General features: G+C 41.1%; 1 protein-coding gene across 1 annotated transcript in view; it reads left to right on the forward strand.

The window, feature by feature from the left end:
- Positions 1-17675, forward strand: part of LOC102374267 (otogelin-like protein) — a gene marked incomplete at its 5' end in the record, with an annotated part of 72276 nt that overhangs the window by 20101 nt on the left and 34500 nt on the right. The window contains 7 exons of the mRNA XM_025191544.1: positions 2388-4768; positions 7521-7698; positions 9226-9368; positions 10952-10975; positions 11103-11195; positions 12174-12363; positions 16470-16684. Of these exons, the coding sequence (XP_025047329.1) occupies positions 2388-4768; positions 7521-7698; positions 9226-9368; positions 10952-10975; positions 11103-11195; positions 12174-12363; positions 16470-16684 (3224 nt within the window). The remainder of the gene's footprint in view (positions 1-2387; positions 4769-7520; positions 7699-9225; positions 9369-10951; positions 10976-11102; positions 11196-12173; positions 12364-16469; positions 16685-17675) is intronic.

The following is a 17675-nucleotide window of genomic DNA, read 5'->3' on the forward strand; positions in this document are numbered from 1 at the left end:
GGTGATTTGGTTAAAAGTGAAATTTATTGTGGGTGTGTTAAAATGATTCTTATTATGCAACTTTGGGAGGTTTTGACAATGCTAGTTTTCACACCCAGCTTCTTGGTAAGCAGCTTGAAGACTTGTCTTGGAGTCAGGAGTAGAAAGGAGAGGTGAATACAGTGCAATTTTTTCTATTCTTCTTGCAAAAGTGCCACCTACTTTCCTCTGCCCGCCCCCACAAATACAAATATCACTGCACTCCAATCCATCCAAAATATGGTTCCTAAATGTATCTCCTTTCCTATAGCACCTACATTTAAATTACTTTACTGCCTTTTCCATATGTTAAATTTAAATTGCTTGTCCTCATTCCCTTCTTTCATTATATTTGCTAACAAAAAAGTAAAAAAAAAGGTGTAATGTTGGAGAAGGATTGATGACAACTTTGAAATGGAGCATAGCGTGATTCTCAAAATGTGCACATATCCCAGAGTGTGGTACTATACAGTCATATAGGAGTAACTCTCATTAGCCCTTTTCTTGTCTCCCTCCCACTTGCATGTGTAAAAAGAGAATGCTTTGCATGCCAAATGTTTATAAAACAACCTTATTATGGGATTGTCTCTCACACTTTATGCTCTACTTTTGGCAATTTTCCAGCCCCAAAAGTGGCCTTTTGTATGCCTATGACCACTGAACATGCACAGTAGGTTACATACTGCCTGGGTAGCTATGCGTGTATGCACAGCTTGCTTAAATCACAAAACTCTACCCTGCAAAAACCTATGACTGGTGGGAAAGGCTGTTTTTGGAATGGTGACTGGATAATGCCAACCTGTAACCTGGTAGTCAGAGTGCTGTTCAGGGAAATCAGAGAAATGTAAGTTTAAACCCCTTCTGGGTGAGCAGGGCCTAGAACAGCAGTTCTCAACCAGGGTGCCATGACACCTTGGGATACAATGAGATCCTTTCAAGGATGCCATGCAATGTTAGCACTGTAAGGTATGTAAAGATAATTGAGAAGACCAATCAAGAGATTTCAAATAGGAATCAACAGTGTTAAATACTTTCTGACTTGTGGTTTTTCTGAGTTTTTTGCTAGAGAAAAATTGTTCTCTCCTTATAGTAAAAAAACAAGTCAAAACTAAGAACTGGCATTTTATGAGGGGTGCCTGGAGTCTAAAAGGATTGAGAATTACTGGCCTAGAGCCTGGGTCTGGTCTTTTTTCTTTTTTGTGGGGTGGAGGTTATGTTCAGGTTATACTCATGCAGAGCTGTCATGCATACACAGTAGCCGCATGCATGCTTACATATTGTCACTGCATAGGTAATAGAATAACCAATGATGCATAAGTGCCCCAAATACTGTGAAGGTGGTTGGAAAATTGAAATGTGGACATCTAAAAGAAAACAGAATTCAGCCTCCAGTGCAGCAAAACACTTAAGCAATTGTGAAGTTTTAAGCATTTGTACAGTCCTGTTGGTTTCAGTGAAAATCTTAAGGTATAAAGTTAATAGCATTCTTAAGTATTTTGTTGAATGAGGGCCTCAGTCCTTGCGTATGTTCCCATGTCAATGTTAGATACATCTCTGCTAGGTCTAACATAGCTAGCTTGGGTATTGGTAGTGTTGAACTCATTGGGTATGTCTACACGTGTGCTGGACTGCACAGTTGTTACTCGCTTAGGGAAGTACTAAATGACTGCATAGTAACTGCTATTACTGCACACTCCCAGGACTGCACAGATCTTTTCTGACACTACTGTGAAATAGCAACGAGCTCCTGCTCAGTAGCTCATTGCTACTGTACAATAGCGTCGGTGTCATGGTTTATACCTGTCGATGCTCCATCGCCCTAGCGATGAGCCACACCACTGTAGCTCATAGTGTCTCATGTAGACACACCCAGTATGAGCTAACCACCTACACTTTTTTTCTCAGCTTCTCAGGTAGGGCAGCACATGTTGAATTCCATGAATACAATCTGTTCAAAACAGAAAAAAGAAACTATTCACACACTTACAATGGCATGTTCCAAGTATTCTACCTTCTTACCTTTGTAGAATGTACCATAAAATTCACTTCTGCTTCCAAACTGTGATCTAAAATTGACCCTTCCATTACAACATTTTTTAAAAACCACATGCGCTCTCTTGTTTGTAAAAGAAACCAGAAAACAATTGAGTTGTGTATAGTTAATGCTGGGTTGTCGTTCAGAATCTTCAGGCAACCTGAAACTGTACCCATCTATCTTTGTGGCATAATGTTTTTGTTTTTGGGGGGAATTTAAGTTCTCTAGAAATCAGTTAACTGATATTTAAATGGGCATTCAATGATAAGATAAATGCTGCTCTTTTTTCTTTCATTATAAAGAAAAACTGTGAAAAAACTGTTTTTATTTACAGGCATACCTGTGATGCCTACTGAGTCAGCAGCTGGAACAAAAGCACAGAGAACAAAGCCTTTATCTTCAACAGGTATTCCAGCAATTCTTGAAACATCCGCAGTCACATTAAAAGCAACATCCCATAGTGAAAGTCCTACAGCTTTCATAACCTCACCCATTACAACTATATCAGCTCCAACAAAACCGGCTTTTACTATGGTAACTGCAATTCCTGTCCCTAGAGAGTCTACGGTACTAATGCCCACTTCCTTAGGGGTAACACCATTTTCACTTGAAATGCAAGCTACACTGCTAGGAACTGTGTCCTCTCCTACAACATTAGCAACTTTACCTTCTGGACCAGCCTTTTTCACTACTGAAGTACCCACAAGGATATGGAGAACTAGAAGTCCTTCTGCAAGCCATTCTCAGATGTCAGCATTATCACCCATGGTATCTTCATCCACTTCCTTAACTGAAAAAGCATCTTTTCCAATTCCCACATTTTTTACAAGCCCACAATTAACATTAACCACACCTACTTCACCAGTATCTACTATGTCTGTAAGAACTGATGCTAGCATTGGTCAACTTATAGTTCCAACCTCCATTTCTGCACAGACTTCAACTTCTCAAGCTCCCATGGCTACTTCTAGATTTACTAGTTTTAAAGCTAGTCTTTCTCAGATATTCACAACTCCGTACTTAGTAGTAACTCAAGCCGCCTCCCAAACTTCTTCAACTTCATTAAGAACTAGTTCTTTAACTAAAGTGTCTCCAGTGCCTACATCTTTATCTTCAGTGAGCATTTCAATAACTGCTCCTAAACATATTGCTCCATTAAGTACAAGCAGTATTTCTGATGATCTATCTGTAATGAGTTCAACCTCATCTTCAGTTGCTTCTCAAATGCCTACAGCCACGAGAACTTTGAGTCCTCTTGTAACACACATGTCTACGTTAGTGTCTCCTTCAATTACACCCCCCAAACCCAAAGCAACGGGAGAAGTCACGGTTGTCTCAGAGAGTCTTTATAAAGGACCTACTACTATTTCAGTCACTCCACAAATCTCTGAAGTATCTATAACAAGTACAGGTTCGACAGAAAGTAAATATCCACTACATAAAGACTCGTTTCCAGTGTCAACTATTTCTAAAAGACCAACAGAGTCCATTAGTTCTACAGTCTTCCCATTAGCTACATCACTATTACCTATCAATGTCACTTCAGTTACTCATCACATGGCAAAAACCACATCAAGAATAATGGAGCATTCAAGTCTATATACAGAATTAAAAATGGCGCCTCTGGTACAAAGTACAAATACTTCTCTAACTCCCAGAGAACCTTCAGGAGCTGCTCTTTCTTTTACTAGTCCATCCATGTTACTTACAACGTTGTTATCCACGTCAAGACCACCTAGTTCAGAAATCTCTGCTATCACATCCTTTACTACCAGTTCTTCAGTGTCTCCCACAGTAAATAGAACATCTGCTTTAATATCCCATGTAACTGTTACCCAAACACCAGTTTTATCCTTGCAAACACAAGAAATCCCAAGAAGTCCAGGTACAGAACTCTCAACCTCCCCTTTAGTTAAACCTTTGTTAAGAAATGTTTCCTCAAGCCCTTCAGCAGCACCTAAAACTGTCATTGCAGAACCACATTTATTAACTCCTACAACTCCTGAAGTCACCTTGGAAAGCCATTCTAGTAGATTCGCTATTACGTCTTCAGCTCCTTTTGAGACTTTCCATATATCTGCTATATCTTTAGGAACAAAAAGCTCAACAATGAGTCCTTCAGTGGAACGCAAAACAATATCTTTTGTACCAGCTGGAATCGTCACTCAGTCCATGATCCCATCAACAGAGCTGACCACAAGTACAACTGTAAATAGTACGGTTAAATACGCAACCTCCACTGAGTGGGTTGCAGATGACATAGAAAGTAGCCAGATGCCCCATGTGCAAAAAAATGTAACTAAAACAATATCCAGAACTACTGAGAAACCTTCACTCCTGTACTTGACTTCTTCAGTTAAGACTATTACTTTTTCAAGAAAAAGCAGCACAATTTCAGGAGATTCTATTTCTCCTTCTGAACTCCCAGAAGTCTCACAGTCAGAATGGTCCACAATTCTACCCCAAAGAACAATTATACCTTACTCAAATTTAACAGGACCTGAACAAACAGGCCCCAGTGAGTCACAAAACTTCACCATACCAGGTTCATCTCACTCCAGTTATGCAATGGCCATGTCTTCTACTGCAGAGCCTGGGAAAACACAGACTTCTGTGACAGACACAAAAATGATGACAGTTACAGCTGACTATCCTTCATTTGGCACAATGGTGCATACACTGATGCCGTCATCATCGTCATCTTCTGAATGCATGGTATGATCAATTTTATCTCCCTACTGTATGTTTCATATATATTCCTTTTTAATTCACTTTTCTTTACCGGGCAATGTGGGAGGTTTTAAATTTACTAAAATATCTTTAGTTTTTCTCTCTCTAAATTTTATATTTGTTTTGGGTTTTTAAACATCAAGTTTCTCTTTGGTTAGGACATCCATCCACATTCTCAAATATGGCTCTACTCCTTGTCTGAAACCCTATAGAACAGGGGCCAGCAATCTTTTCAGGCCATGGGCTGGAACAACCCAGTGTGGTGGCTTTGACAGCATGTCAGCAATGAAAGGGGCAGGTCCTATGAGGAAAGGTTATGGGACCTGAACCTGTTCAGCCTCCAGAAGAGAAGGCTGAGGGGGGATCTTATGGCCTGCTATAAACTAGTCAGGGGGGATCAACAGGCACTGGGGGAGTCCCTGTTCCCCCGAGCGCCGCCAGGAGTGACCAGGAATAACGGTCACAAGCTGGCGGAGGGAAGGTTCAAGTTGGACATCAGGAGGCGCTACTTCACGGTCAGGGCGGCCAGGGTCTGGAACCAGCTTCCAAGTGAGGTGGTGCAGGCTCCCACCCTGGGGGTTTTTAAGAGGAGGTTAGATAACCATCTTGCTGGGGTCGTTTACCCCAGTACTCTTTCCTGCCATGGCAGGGGGTCGGACTGGATGATCTGCCTAGGTCCCTTCCGACCCTAGAAACTATGAAACTATGAAACTATGAAAGGGGGCTGGCTGTTGTCCATGCCAAGGGCAGGAGCTGGGAGTTGCATCACTGTTGTGTTTCCCAGCCTCCCCTTTCCAGCTGGGGTGGGAGTGCAGCTTTTATCCAGCGGGAAGCTGTGCTGGGTCTGGGCAGTTGGAAACTGCACTCAGGCTGCTGCTGCAACATCTCCTTAGTCTTTCGCTCCCTATCTGCAGTGCAAGCACAGCTTCCAGCTAGTGAGTGGGGAGCTTAGCTGGGGGTGGACAGCTGGAAGCTATGTCCGCCCTGCTGCTGCTTCCCTGCTGTGCTTTTCAACCTCCTCAGCTGCATCATGGGTGCAGTTGGAAGCTGCCCAGCCCTAGCTCAGCTCCACTAATTGGAAGTTGTGCCCCTACTGCAACCAGAGATCAGAGGGCAGGGAGAAGCAGTGGTGCTGTGGCCTCAACTCCTTGCTGCCTGGCATGAGTACAGGCAGACCCCTGCTCTAGAAAGCTTTGACCTGGGAAACTGTGTGTATAGGTCCCATGTGGGACTGAATGTTCAGATCAGGGTGGGCATCAGAGATCTTGGAGATAAGTCTGCACAAACTATTCTACCCACTATCTTTCCTCTCTACTTCTTTGAAGTCTTTGTGCTGGAACTTTAATTAATGTTGAGCATTATGTCCAGGCTACATCTTCCAGTATAGTCTTGGACATTCATGCTGGATGCAATGAATAGACATCACGTGGTCTCAACAGACACTACTTTCTAGAGGGTTTGTTGGGTGGGGGGGAAACCCTCGATCAGCCCCTTCCCTCCCCCCACACCAGACTTACCAGCCAGATGCTGGTCTCCAAGCTGCTGGGCTGTGCTCCTGGCCGCATGCATGCTGCAGCTGTGCACATACACGGGACATTTATTGGCCGCATCAAGCAAAAAAAGCCGATTTCCAATAATTTCAATTTTCCCTATATCGGTGTTGATCCGATATGGGACCAAAGTACCGGTGCACCTCTACCTAGGAGGCATAAATGGAAACAGCCTGAGAACTGCAGAGTCTGGAACAGTTGAGCTTGCTTGGTGTGCTTGGGGCTGTGTGGACTGGAGAGAGAATAGTTGAACTAATTTTGGGATGCTTAGGGCTTTGTGGGCTAGACTGAGGACACAGGGGCTGCTTAAAGCTTTGGAGGGGGCAGGATCATCTTTTTTATGTGGCCTTTGCCCCAAGAAATAGCTTTATTGAAGAAAAGCTGGCTCTTTTTCTGTTTGAGACTTTTGGGTACATTTCTCCTTTGGAAGAGGTCAAGTTTCTCTCTCCATGAGCTGGAAAGTATCTCCTGGAGGCAAGGGCCAAAGATAACCATAAAGGGTCAGGGACAGTCAGGTTCTCAAAGTTGGAAGGCACTAGGGCTCACCCCCTACTCTAGAAGCCATGTCTAGGATGGCTTCAGGGGTATTCCAAAGACCAGACAAGGCTAGGGGTCCTGAACAAATGCACTCTTGTGGGGAATCTGTGACAGGCTGATTTTATTATGGCTTCTTCTGTCCTACTCGGTGTTCTGGGGGTATTGGAAAAGGGCATTGGGAGGTTTTTTTGTTTTGTTTTCAGCATGGGAGCATACAAAATATTGTGCTAGTGGTCCCTTGATTCCTAGATAAGGTTCTGGTTAATGCATTCAATTAATTTTGAAAGGCCCAAAGGTTAATTGACTGGGTTGGCTGTCTCCATGTGTACTTCCTGATATTCCAATCCAGGAGCTGCAGGGCTGTCATGCTGCATCTAAGTTTGTGCTAAAAGCATTTTTGTTGCTATCACCAGAACTGATTTGTCAGATTACAGAATCGATTTTGAAATCATTGGATATGCTCACCATGGACTGTAGATTTTTTAGAACAATTTAGACAAACATTTATTGAGGATGGCCTAGGTATATTGGACCCTGCTCCACAGCAGAGCAGAGGTATGACCTCTATATGACAACTTGAAGTCCCCTCTAACCCTTCCATAATTATTCTGCACAGTGCTTACTTCAGTTTCTTTCTTTTTACATAACAGCCAAGATATATCGAACCCATAGACAAATGTAGCCAGTATGTGTGTGTTAATATGGGATGGATGTTATATAACCTTTCGAGGAACTGCCCTAAGAATGTGGAAAAGCCTGATTGTGGTTTTCGAGGAATGCCAGTTCAAGTTAACAGTGATAGTTGTTGCCCAGAATGGGAATGTCCCTGTAAGTCATTTTATATGTTTTTATTGTGTTTATTAATGTGTAAAAGATTAAATTCTATTATGTATATGTCAAAAATAACAAATTATGATTTAGAGATGGAGGACTGTCTTACAGTTAAGACACCAGCTTGAAGTTTATAACATGTACAGTCTACCCCCAGGGTCCCCATGTAAAGTTGGGGCAAGTCACTTCATATTTCTGTGCCTCAGTTTTCCATCTGTAAAACTGGGGCTGCCTTTTCTCACAGAAATATTAGAAGCATAAATGTATTATTCGTAATATGCTTTGATGCCACAGTATAAGCATAAAAGAAAAACAAAATAAGTAAATTAGGAGAAAATAAATATACTGTGAAAAAGTACAAAAGCATCACTTTGGTTTTAATTTTGTGATTTTTTTAAAATTTACATCTGGTTGCTAATAGTCTGTCAGAATGATTTCCTGTTATACTGGTAATTTACATAAAACTGAAATTTTTCATAGGAAAAATTGTTACTTCCCACTGAGAAAATCAAAATGAAACATTTTGTTACAAGTTATTTGGACCCAATTCATGATATTTCACTTAGTTCAACTAACACAAAATACTTTGTTTTGTTTTTGAAACAGCTCAGCAAAATACTAGATTGTTTTTCCTGCTCTCATATTGCCTTGTGAGAGTTGTAGTTTGAACTCCCATGCTACCCTTTGAGCTGATACTTTCTGACCGACTATCTCCCATAATGCAATATGGGATTCCCATTGAACAAGCTATGTACCACACATGCTGGACCCATGCAGCATCATGGGAGCTGCATCAGCTATTTGCATCAGTTATTTAGCCCGGTTGGAGAGCCTAACCCATGAGGAAGACATCAGTTTTCAAAAGTATAGTTCTTATGAGGCAATAGAAAATATTGAAACAATATTTTTGCATTTCCAAGCTAATTTTTTTCAAAATGTTAAGACCATGGAGAATTTTGAAATTTCAACTTTTTGTTCTGATTTGCAGTGAGAACAAATGAGGAAATACTGGAATTTCAAGCAGGAAAGAGATTCTTGATGACTTTGTATTAATGACTTAGTTTTAATTTAAAGAGATTTGCATCAGGCCCTATTTTTATCAAAGAAGATGCACATGGTATTTTTTTTCTTTAGGGAGTAGCAAAGCTGAATATTAAAAATTAGCAATTATACACAGGAAAATATGACATTCTTCAACACCTCCCATTGTATCTATTGATTTTTTTTTTCGTCCCATCATAGAAGAATGTGTCTCCTTTTCAACCCATCAAGCATGGCTAGTTGTTCACTAGAGCTATGGCTTTCTCCCTGAATCAGTGCAACCTTTAAATGTTCATTGAAGTTTCTATTAAACACTAAGGACTTGCTTTTTGTGACTCAGTGAATTGTGTGCAGATATAATATCTAACAGTGGTGGGCTTTTGTTCTTAAAAAGGAAAGAAAATAATATTAAAAATGGAATATTTTAAGAAGTTGTAGCATACTATTTTATGGTAACCTCATTAAATATCAGTTCTTTTTTAGGTCAATGTTCTGTACTATCTGAATTGAGCATTATTACGTTTGATGGAAATAACATAGCCCTCTATAATGCGGCTTCCTACATTTTAGTCAAGCTCCCAGGAGAAATTATTGTTGCTCATGTTGAAAAATGTCCCACTAATCAGGTGAGAGCTTCTCATGATACTACTTCCAGAGTAACTTTAATGATGATAAGTTATTTTGGGTGTATATGTTTGCAGGTTTGTGAAGACATATAAGTTTTGTACATTTTGTTCACTTCTGCTAGTCCAGTTAATTTTGGATTGTAAAAAGCAGACAGCCCCTGCTACCATCAGCCCCACCCCTGTCCCCTTCTTTGTTAGCCTATCATCTCTTGTTGCCATGTTCCAGGAAAATGCACACTTAAACCCTCCCCATTTGTGGATGCAGGATCCTCAGTGTTTTAGTATTCCTTGTACTCTGTCTTCTCAGGGTATGTCCGTTTTTCAAATCAGTGCAATATCAGTTGATGTAGACTTACTTGAGCTACATTTTAAACTGCTGCTATAGGTAGTGATAACATTATTATTATTATCCAAGAAGCTAGGTCAGAGGTTCTCAAACTGGTCCGCGGACCACCACTGGTCCGCGAGCTCCATTCAGGTGGTCCACAGAAAGGTTGCGGAACAATCAAGAATATCTGTACTTGTAAGACAACTGATATTAAAATGTGAGTTGTGTACTTTGATTTGTAGAACAAAAAAAAAAAGTTTATTAAATGGTCCACCGAGACCCTCAGCAATTTTCAAGTGATCTGCAAAAAAAAAAAAAATGTTTGAGAACCACTGAGCTAGATAGTTTAATCTTGTGTGTGGATTGAGATCTTTACAAAACACTTTAGGAAAGCTGCATTGGTGTAAGCCTCTCTCTTGCATGTCTTGGATGCTCCTTATATAGGTCATTTTATTGTCTATCTTGCTTTGTTCCTCTTAAACAGGAGTGTCAAGCTTATAGTCCAGTATCTGGGCTGTGGAACCATGTAATCCTGCTTGTGGATTGCTGGACTGACCCCATCCACTGCATGCGGCATGTGAGCTGGACCTGGCATTGCACGCACCATAGGGGGTTGTTCCAGGACACACGGTGCATGTGGCACCCTCCTGGATGGACCCGGTGCATGAGCTTCATGAGGAACCCTAGACCAGCCCCATGGGCTGGTTCTACAGTGCCAGGTCCAGCCTGTGTGCTACAGGCAGCATGTCCTTTGCCAGCCCTAGGTGCCAGTGTATAGTGAGCCCCAGGGCTGAGCTGGACCTTGTGGCATGGGGTCTGCAGAGGAGGCCAGTCCTGGTCCACCCTGTAGGGCTAAATTAGTTTGACCCCTCTATTCTAAACCCTGTTGGTCTAACTCCATAGCAATAAATCATTAAAGCATTTGGAAATGCTTTCTATTTACAGAAAAGTGGCAGTGACACATAGTGAAAATGCTCTTCTGCAACGTAAGATTATTTCCTGGGGAGGTCAGAAGTAAATTTACTTTTGAAAAAGTTACTATCATGTTTGTATTGCATGTCCTCTACCTCTGTCAATTTTACTCTGGAGTAGCCTTTTGCTCAGTGCAACACGGCACCCCACCTTCATATGGCCAGGCATGAAATAGTTCCTACTGTGGATAGCTGCTTGAATATATGCTGTTTTTTCATAATAAAACAGGATGAATGTTATCAATTATCCCTGCATTTCTAATCTACTTTTATGTATTTTTCAGAGTGCAAATTCAATAAGAAAACTAGTAAGTATTTTGCTAAGTAGCAAATACACTGATCTTTATTTACTACTTGTTACATGCTAAAATAAGTAATATCCAATAATGTTCTCAGGAAAAGCAAGCTAACACATTTTGGCATTTTTCTTATAAGGTTCCACCTGGAGGCACTTCAGGGCTTTGTTTTAAGAAATTAAATGTAACAACACTTACATATAAAGTACTTATCGACCGTTTAGCAAGAAAGGTGAGTGCATAACTGTTAACATAGAGCACATAAACATATAAGTAATAATTGCAGAGTGCTTTGTTCTAGAATGCAGCAAATCAGTCTCATAGTTTATGAAGTGTAAGATCAGGATTACCTTTGTGGTACAGTCTCCATCTGACCCATGTTATGCTACAACATCTGTACCACCTACCTTTCTAGTATCCCTGTTTTCATGAACAATATAGAAAAATTGTATACAAATAATGTAAATTTGCTATCTTTTTCCTCTTCTTTGACTTTTATGCTTTCATAGCACTGGGACCAACTGTCCTTCCTAATTATTACCGGAAGCTGGTGGCTGTGATTCCACAGCTGACATTGTTTCTTGAAGCTGGTTCTCCAGTATGGTATTATGGATGTTGGAATGAATATTTTTCTGATGAGATGTAAAGCTGAGACCCGAGGCAGAATCTTTTTTTGTAATGCAGTCTAAATCAGGCAAAATTGGTTCTGTTTGGTTCTGTTTTGTTCTTTCTATTGCTTTACAAATCCAATATCTGCCTAACCTCTCAGTTTTGAGAGTTTTTATATAAAAAAAAATAGTATTGTCCGAAATTATGCATTCTATTTTCCTACTTAAACCTCAGAACTGAAAGCAAACCAGATTCAGAAATATTCTCAGACCTGTTCATTCCTGCCCCCTTGTCCTGTGTTTTAATTCATCATATGAAAGTCTCCCTGCTGGTTTGTAATAGGAGGGAAGAGAAAAATTAAGATCCCACTTCCTTAATTAGGAAAGTTTCTTACTTCACAGTTTTCTTGCATTTCATACTTCCATGGCAATGGTAGGAGATATAGACTGACCAGAAACTCCATGATTTGTACACATTGACCATCTCTGGTAATTGAAACAGGAACAAAGAATAATGAAAAGCAAGTGTTGTTTGCTGTTCCATTAAGTATGATTTTTGGAATTCTGTGGCTCATTCTTAAAATGTGTTTTGTCCATTTTAGGTAGTGGTGGACTCTGTAATTCAGCCTTTACCTTTCTCCAAACATGGGTTCTGCATTCAGGACACTGGTGCAATGTACGTCATTAATACCCCGGCTGGCATTAGCATTAAGTGGGCTCACATTACAGGCATTATAGATATACAGTATGGATTACATTCTAACACTTCTACCAAGACAGAAGGACTTTGTGGTGAGATTATGTTGCCTATCAATCTTTATTTTTGTATCATATTTTGGTTTCACTGAGGGTTTATATTTAATCTTTTCTCATTTAAAAGGTCTACCATATCCCATTTCTTTAATACCCCTGCCATCCAAGACTTACTAACCGTGACTTGTCACTGAAGAGCTTGGCAATATAAAATTCCTTAGAGTTTAATGACAGTTCTACTTGAGCTGCACTCAAGGGTTCTGTTAATGTCAATTCTGTTTTAAAACATTGTTTGCTACTAACTCTTGGAAGAATAAAACTGTCTTCAAGATAAACAGTTATTACCATATACATTTAAATCTGTTTGAAATGTACCATTCTAAATCTTTGGCTGCAAGGAAAAACATTAATGGAGTCCACTCAATGAATAAGCTGAAATCTGTACTTGGAAGTAACTGCAAAGGAAGGGGTTGAGATGGAGACAACGCATCCAATGGACACTGCACAGGAATGTTGATTCCTGAAAGGCTTTGTCCCAGATGATGAAAAGAGTTAGTACTGCATGTTTACTAGTGCTGTGGGTTTGGAGTGCACCCAGGAAAGGGTTTGAGTCTTAGGCCCTTATTAGACATTAATTTTAGGTGGCTGGATTGTCCACACATTAACACCTGAAACCAGTTTTAAGTACACATCAGGCAGCTTAAAGTTACACCACTCCAGGGCAGGTTTCTCTCTGATCCATATTATCCAGCTCATGTTCCATTAATGTGTGGCCACAGATGAGCCACCCGAATTGCAGTCCTCCAGCATCCCACTCCAAGGTGCAGTGTACCACCCTCCTCTTCTGTGTGGACAAACTTTTGACTCCCTGAACTCTACTGCCCCGGTGGCAGTCCTGGCAGCAAGACAACTCCATCTCCTGCCCCCAGGGGTGTGGCTTTCCCACTCCCAGTGGTGCCACCCTGTGTAAACCTCTCAGTGGCTGCCTGACTTCAATTCACCACCCTCTTCCCACCCGCATTACCTTTCCACCTCCCATTTCATTACTCACTCCCATCCCATTAAGTCTTGGACTACCAGTTTCATGTTCTCACTCCCCCTCAACCCATTTCTCACACATCCCCAACTAGAGCAGGGATAGAAGCCTTTGCTGGCTCTCCATCCCTGTAGGTGGAAGTCTACTGCTTGCCAAGTCACAGCTGGGTGGGTAGGGGACAGTCAAAGAAGGTTTTTACCCTCAAGTCAGGGTGGGCAAAATATGGCATGTGGACTGGATCTGGCCTGCCAGGGGATTCTATCCAGATGACAGCAGGTCCCTTAGCCCTGCCCAGCCCAGGTGAGGGGGGAAACCTGGGCCATGATACGTGTGTCTGGTCCTGCTGCCCCCACGTGCACAGTGGGGTAGGGACCTCATGATGGCCAGACTCAACTTCCCAGCAGCCCCTGTGGTGGTGGCTCACTCTGTCCAGCTACCACTGCCAGTGTCTGCCACTGCTAGCCCAGTCCCGCTGCCTGGATACTCAAGCCAATTTGCCCCACACCCACCTAGGAGCAGTACGTCATACATCTATGGGGAGGGGTGTTCTGGCTTTGTGTCTGTGCGCGCCGGGCACGACCCGGGCCCTTTTTCGTGCTCTGCGTGGGCTGTGGCCAGCAGCCCGGGCACGCGGGGTCGGAGAGGGTGCGCGTCAAACTAGAATTAGGCACGGACTCGTAGCGGTAGATTTAAAGATTGTTTACTTACACTGAAGATGGTCGTAGTGCAGGCAGGAAAACTTGCTTGAGTTGCGGTTACAGACAAAAACAACACGAACGGTCACGTGGAGTTTGCTAGGCTCCACGGAAACAGAGCTCCGGATGCTCTGGACAAGCGCGCCACCAAAATAGGAACTTCGTAGATACGTCTTATTAAATTATCGCTCGAAGACGGGAAGAGGTGGGCAATGGATCAGGTCGCCAAACTCCTCTGAATCTCACACAGGGTCTCTATTACCCTGCCGAGTACCCAGAGTCCCCACAAGATGGATGTGGAATCCTCTTCGGCTTGAGCGGAAACCGCTCAAGCCTCTTATATGGCTAACAGGCCAATCGTTAGCCGCCACGTGGGAATAATTTAGAACTAGCCAATAGCGGGACACAAATTTGCATGCGGGTGGCGGGAACTCCTTTGCATCGTGCATTTCTCTTGCAACTTGAGCAATGTACTCTGCAAAGGAAGCTGCAAATAGGCAGGAAACTCTTCCTTGCACCGGGGTTCTCCTCTGCAGCAGAAAACTCTACCGTGCAACGAAGCTGTAATTTGGCGGGGATAATTCTAGTGCCGAAGCACACACAAAATCATACCTTTGGGTTATGACAGTGTCCTCCACCTTTCTTCCATGTCCGTGAAAGGAAACTTTCCATTAGATGCTACATGGGGAATTAGATCCACAAGTCGAGCAAGAAAGGGCCAGAGGACTAGCTATACTACATACTACAATCGCTCTACTTCTCCAGTGTGAATTCCAAGTATTGATTAATTTCAGCATTGAATATAGGTGGTTTCCCCTCCATGATGAGACTCTTACCCTTATAGATGGGCAGTAGCAGTGGGGACAGCCATACCGCTATTTGTTTTAGGGAAGTGTTGAAGGATCAGAGCTAGAAAAAGAGGTTAGGAAACTCTCACCATGAAGTATGGGGAAACTACTAGTGAAATCCTGGGAACAATGAAATTCCTTCCTTTTTCATGTCATTATGACAAGGTGTTTAGTAGAATTTGCAGATTCTCTGGAATCTGACAGGCAACACCAGGAGCACTTCTGTTATGGCCTCAGATTTACAACCTTTGGGTTTTCAGCCATGTGCCTTAGCACCCAGCCACACCAGCTCCCAAGAATGCAATTAATGGTAAAATTTCCATTGGTTTAGTAGGGCAAAGATATCACCCTGATTCTTAACCTGAGGAATTTCTGGTTTGTGGGACTAACCTGTGTAAAAGAATACTTGGACTTTGCCTAAAATTAAAATCTGTACATATTATTTCACATCTTAAATTAGATTTTGGTATTTGTTTAAACTTTTTGAAGCAAGGTTTGAAAAATCTGACAATGAAAAATAATCCAGGTATGATGATTATACTATAATTACATATTTGTTCCACATCCAAGCATATAAAAATATTTCAAAACAAAACCAGATATACCTAGACTTTGAGTAGTGGATAAACACCAATTCAAAAATCACTTGGGAAAAATATTGACAAGGAGGAAATTAGAAGCCAAAAGTACAAAAGGATACAAAAATAGATTAGATATACAGAAAAAAATGTAATAAATCAGGCTGCCCATTTCTGTATAAAGCACTGCTCTTTTGATCACTCAAACCCTCTCCCTAAATATTCCAGTTCTAACTTCTTATTATTGACATGGTACAATGTAGAATTATGTGAGTATTCATCCTCAGTGACAAAAACTGCATGACTTGTGTACTCACACAGTAGCAAATTCATGAGAGGGCAGCAGATGTCAGCTTTTGAAAAGACATTAGATTCATATAGCTGCACTAAGAAATTAAATAAGAAAAACATTTTTGGAAAGAGGGTGTCTTACTGTTTTTTAACTTTAAGTATTTAGAAGTGTTAGTATAAATCCAAATGATGTGTCAGATTTGTGAACCACTCCTACCCATGGTTTGCAGTTACTTGTATAAGGACTTCCATTTAAAATAATAATAGAATACCTTTTAGAACTTATTACTGCTCTGTGCAAGGGTATCAAATCTGGTGCCACATGAATGAATTTGCTGTCCTGCCTGTGGTTTATCCTGGGAATAGGTATTGTCGATTATCTGTGTCTAGGAAAGGTTTTATTACTTTAACTTTGTGATCTGCTTGTCTAGCTGACTTACTGAGCTGATAGTGTACACAATTAAACTATATATAGGAAGTTGGAACTGCACTGCATATAACTGCATGCAGCTGTACAAAATCAGTTGACTAATTTTTAAAAATATTAAGATTTCTTGAAATTAAATCAAGATGAATAAATCAAAAATTGTTTAAAACTCAGTTGGTGCAATGTTAACCATACCTAACAATTGCACTTCTTTTCATTTGAAGAACAAATGTGCTATATTTTTCACTAAATGTGATGTTCTCTCTCAAGGCGTGTGCAATGGAGATCCTTTTGATGACCTCAAGATGCAAAATAGAACTATAATTACACACATTGAGGAAATTGAAGCATTTATTAGGAGCTGGGAAATTGAGAAATCAGTTGATGTAACGACCAGGAGGCCAGTAAGAAACTGTACTGAAGATAACTGCACTTACTGTATGGAACTGCTAAACAGAAAGGTTTTCATTCCATGTCACAAAAAAGTAAGTACAAAGAAAGAGGCACTTTCAAGTCTGAATTAATTAAATGATTTATAAAGAAAATTATAATTTATAGTTTTATTTTCTTTTACTTCCTCTGTCATATTACTTGCCAAAATAACTCTTCAGATGGTCTCCATCTATGGCTAGCTACAGACAGTCAAAAAGCCCAAGGCAGAATCAGTCTGTTATATGGATTTCTTTAAGCAGTATAGTTTACACCAGTAGTGAAAAGAACACAAATACACCCTGGGAGGGGGGGGGTGTCAAATTTGCCATTTTTAAAACCAGTTTATGTATTTAACTTCTGTTCTGTTATGGGTATAGACCAATTTACGATCACTTATAGGTTAAGTACAGAGTCAAAAAGCCTGAGGCTGAATTGATTCAATCTTTGCAGGGTAGTCTAATCCGCATAGATTGAACTGATAAGAAAGTGAACAGACATTTACTTTTGATTCCAGAAATGCAGCCATGTGCCTGCAGTGACCCAGGCCAGAAGCCAGGGGGTGCTAGAGCACACCTCCATGCTCATCGGGAGCAGACAAATTGGGCCAAGGCTAGCCTGCCCACCCTGTGAGGGTGGGTTTGCAGGGGCGGTGCAAAGCATCATGCGATGCTGGGGGCTGTGAGTTAACTTGAATCTGGAGGGGATCTGGGACAGAAATTCAATAAATGGATTTAACCTAAATCAGTTAAGTCTGATACTACATCCATCCAGGTTTATCTCCAAGTGGTTTCAGCAATTTTGAAAGCAGTTTATGTGCACTGAAGTTCTGTTCTGTTACAGATTTGAGCCACTTTCTGATCACTTACACCAGTTTATGTGTAATTTATATTTCTAGAAATACTGGTAAAAGTGTAATAACTGTACCTGGCCTACAGGAATACCTTGAGTGCAGATCATCATGTTACTTTTTGGCTTCTGAAAATACTGTGCCATCTTGAAAACGAAACCCTCATTAGAGTGACATAACAAAGCATCAGCCTAATG

Source organism: Alligator sinensis, unplaced genomic scaffold (assembly GCF_000455745.1).
Source record: "Alligator sinensis unplaced genomic scaffold, ASM45574v1 scaffold672_1, whole genome shotgun sequence".
Lineage (NCBI taxonomy): Eukaryota > Metazoa > Chordata > Crocodylia > Alligatoridae > Alligator > Alligator sinensis.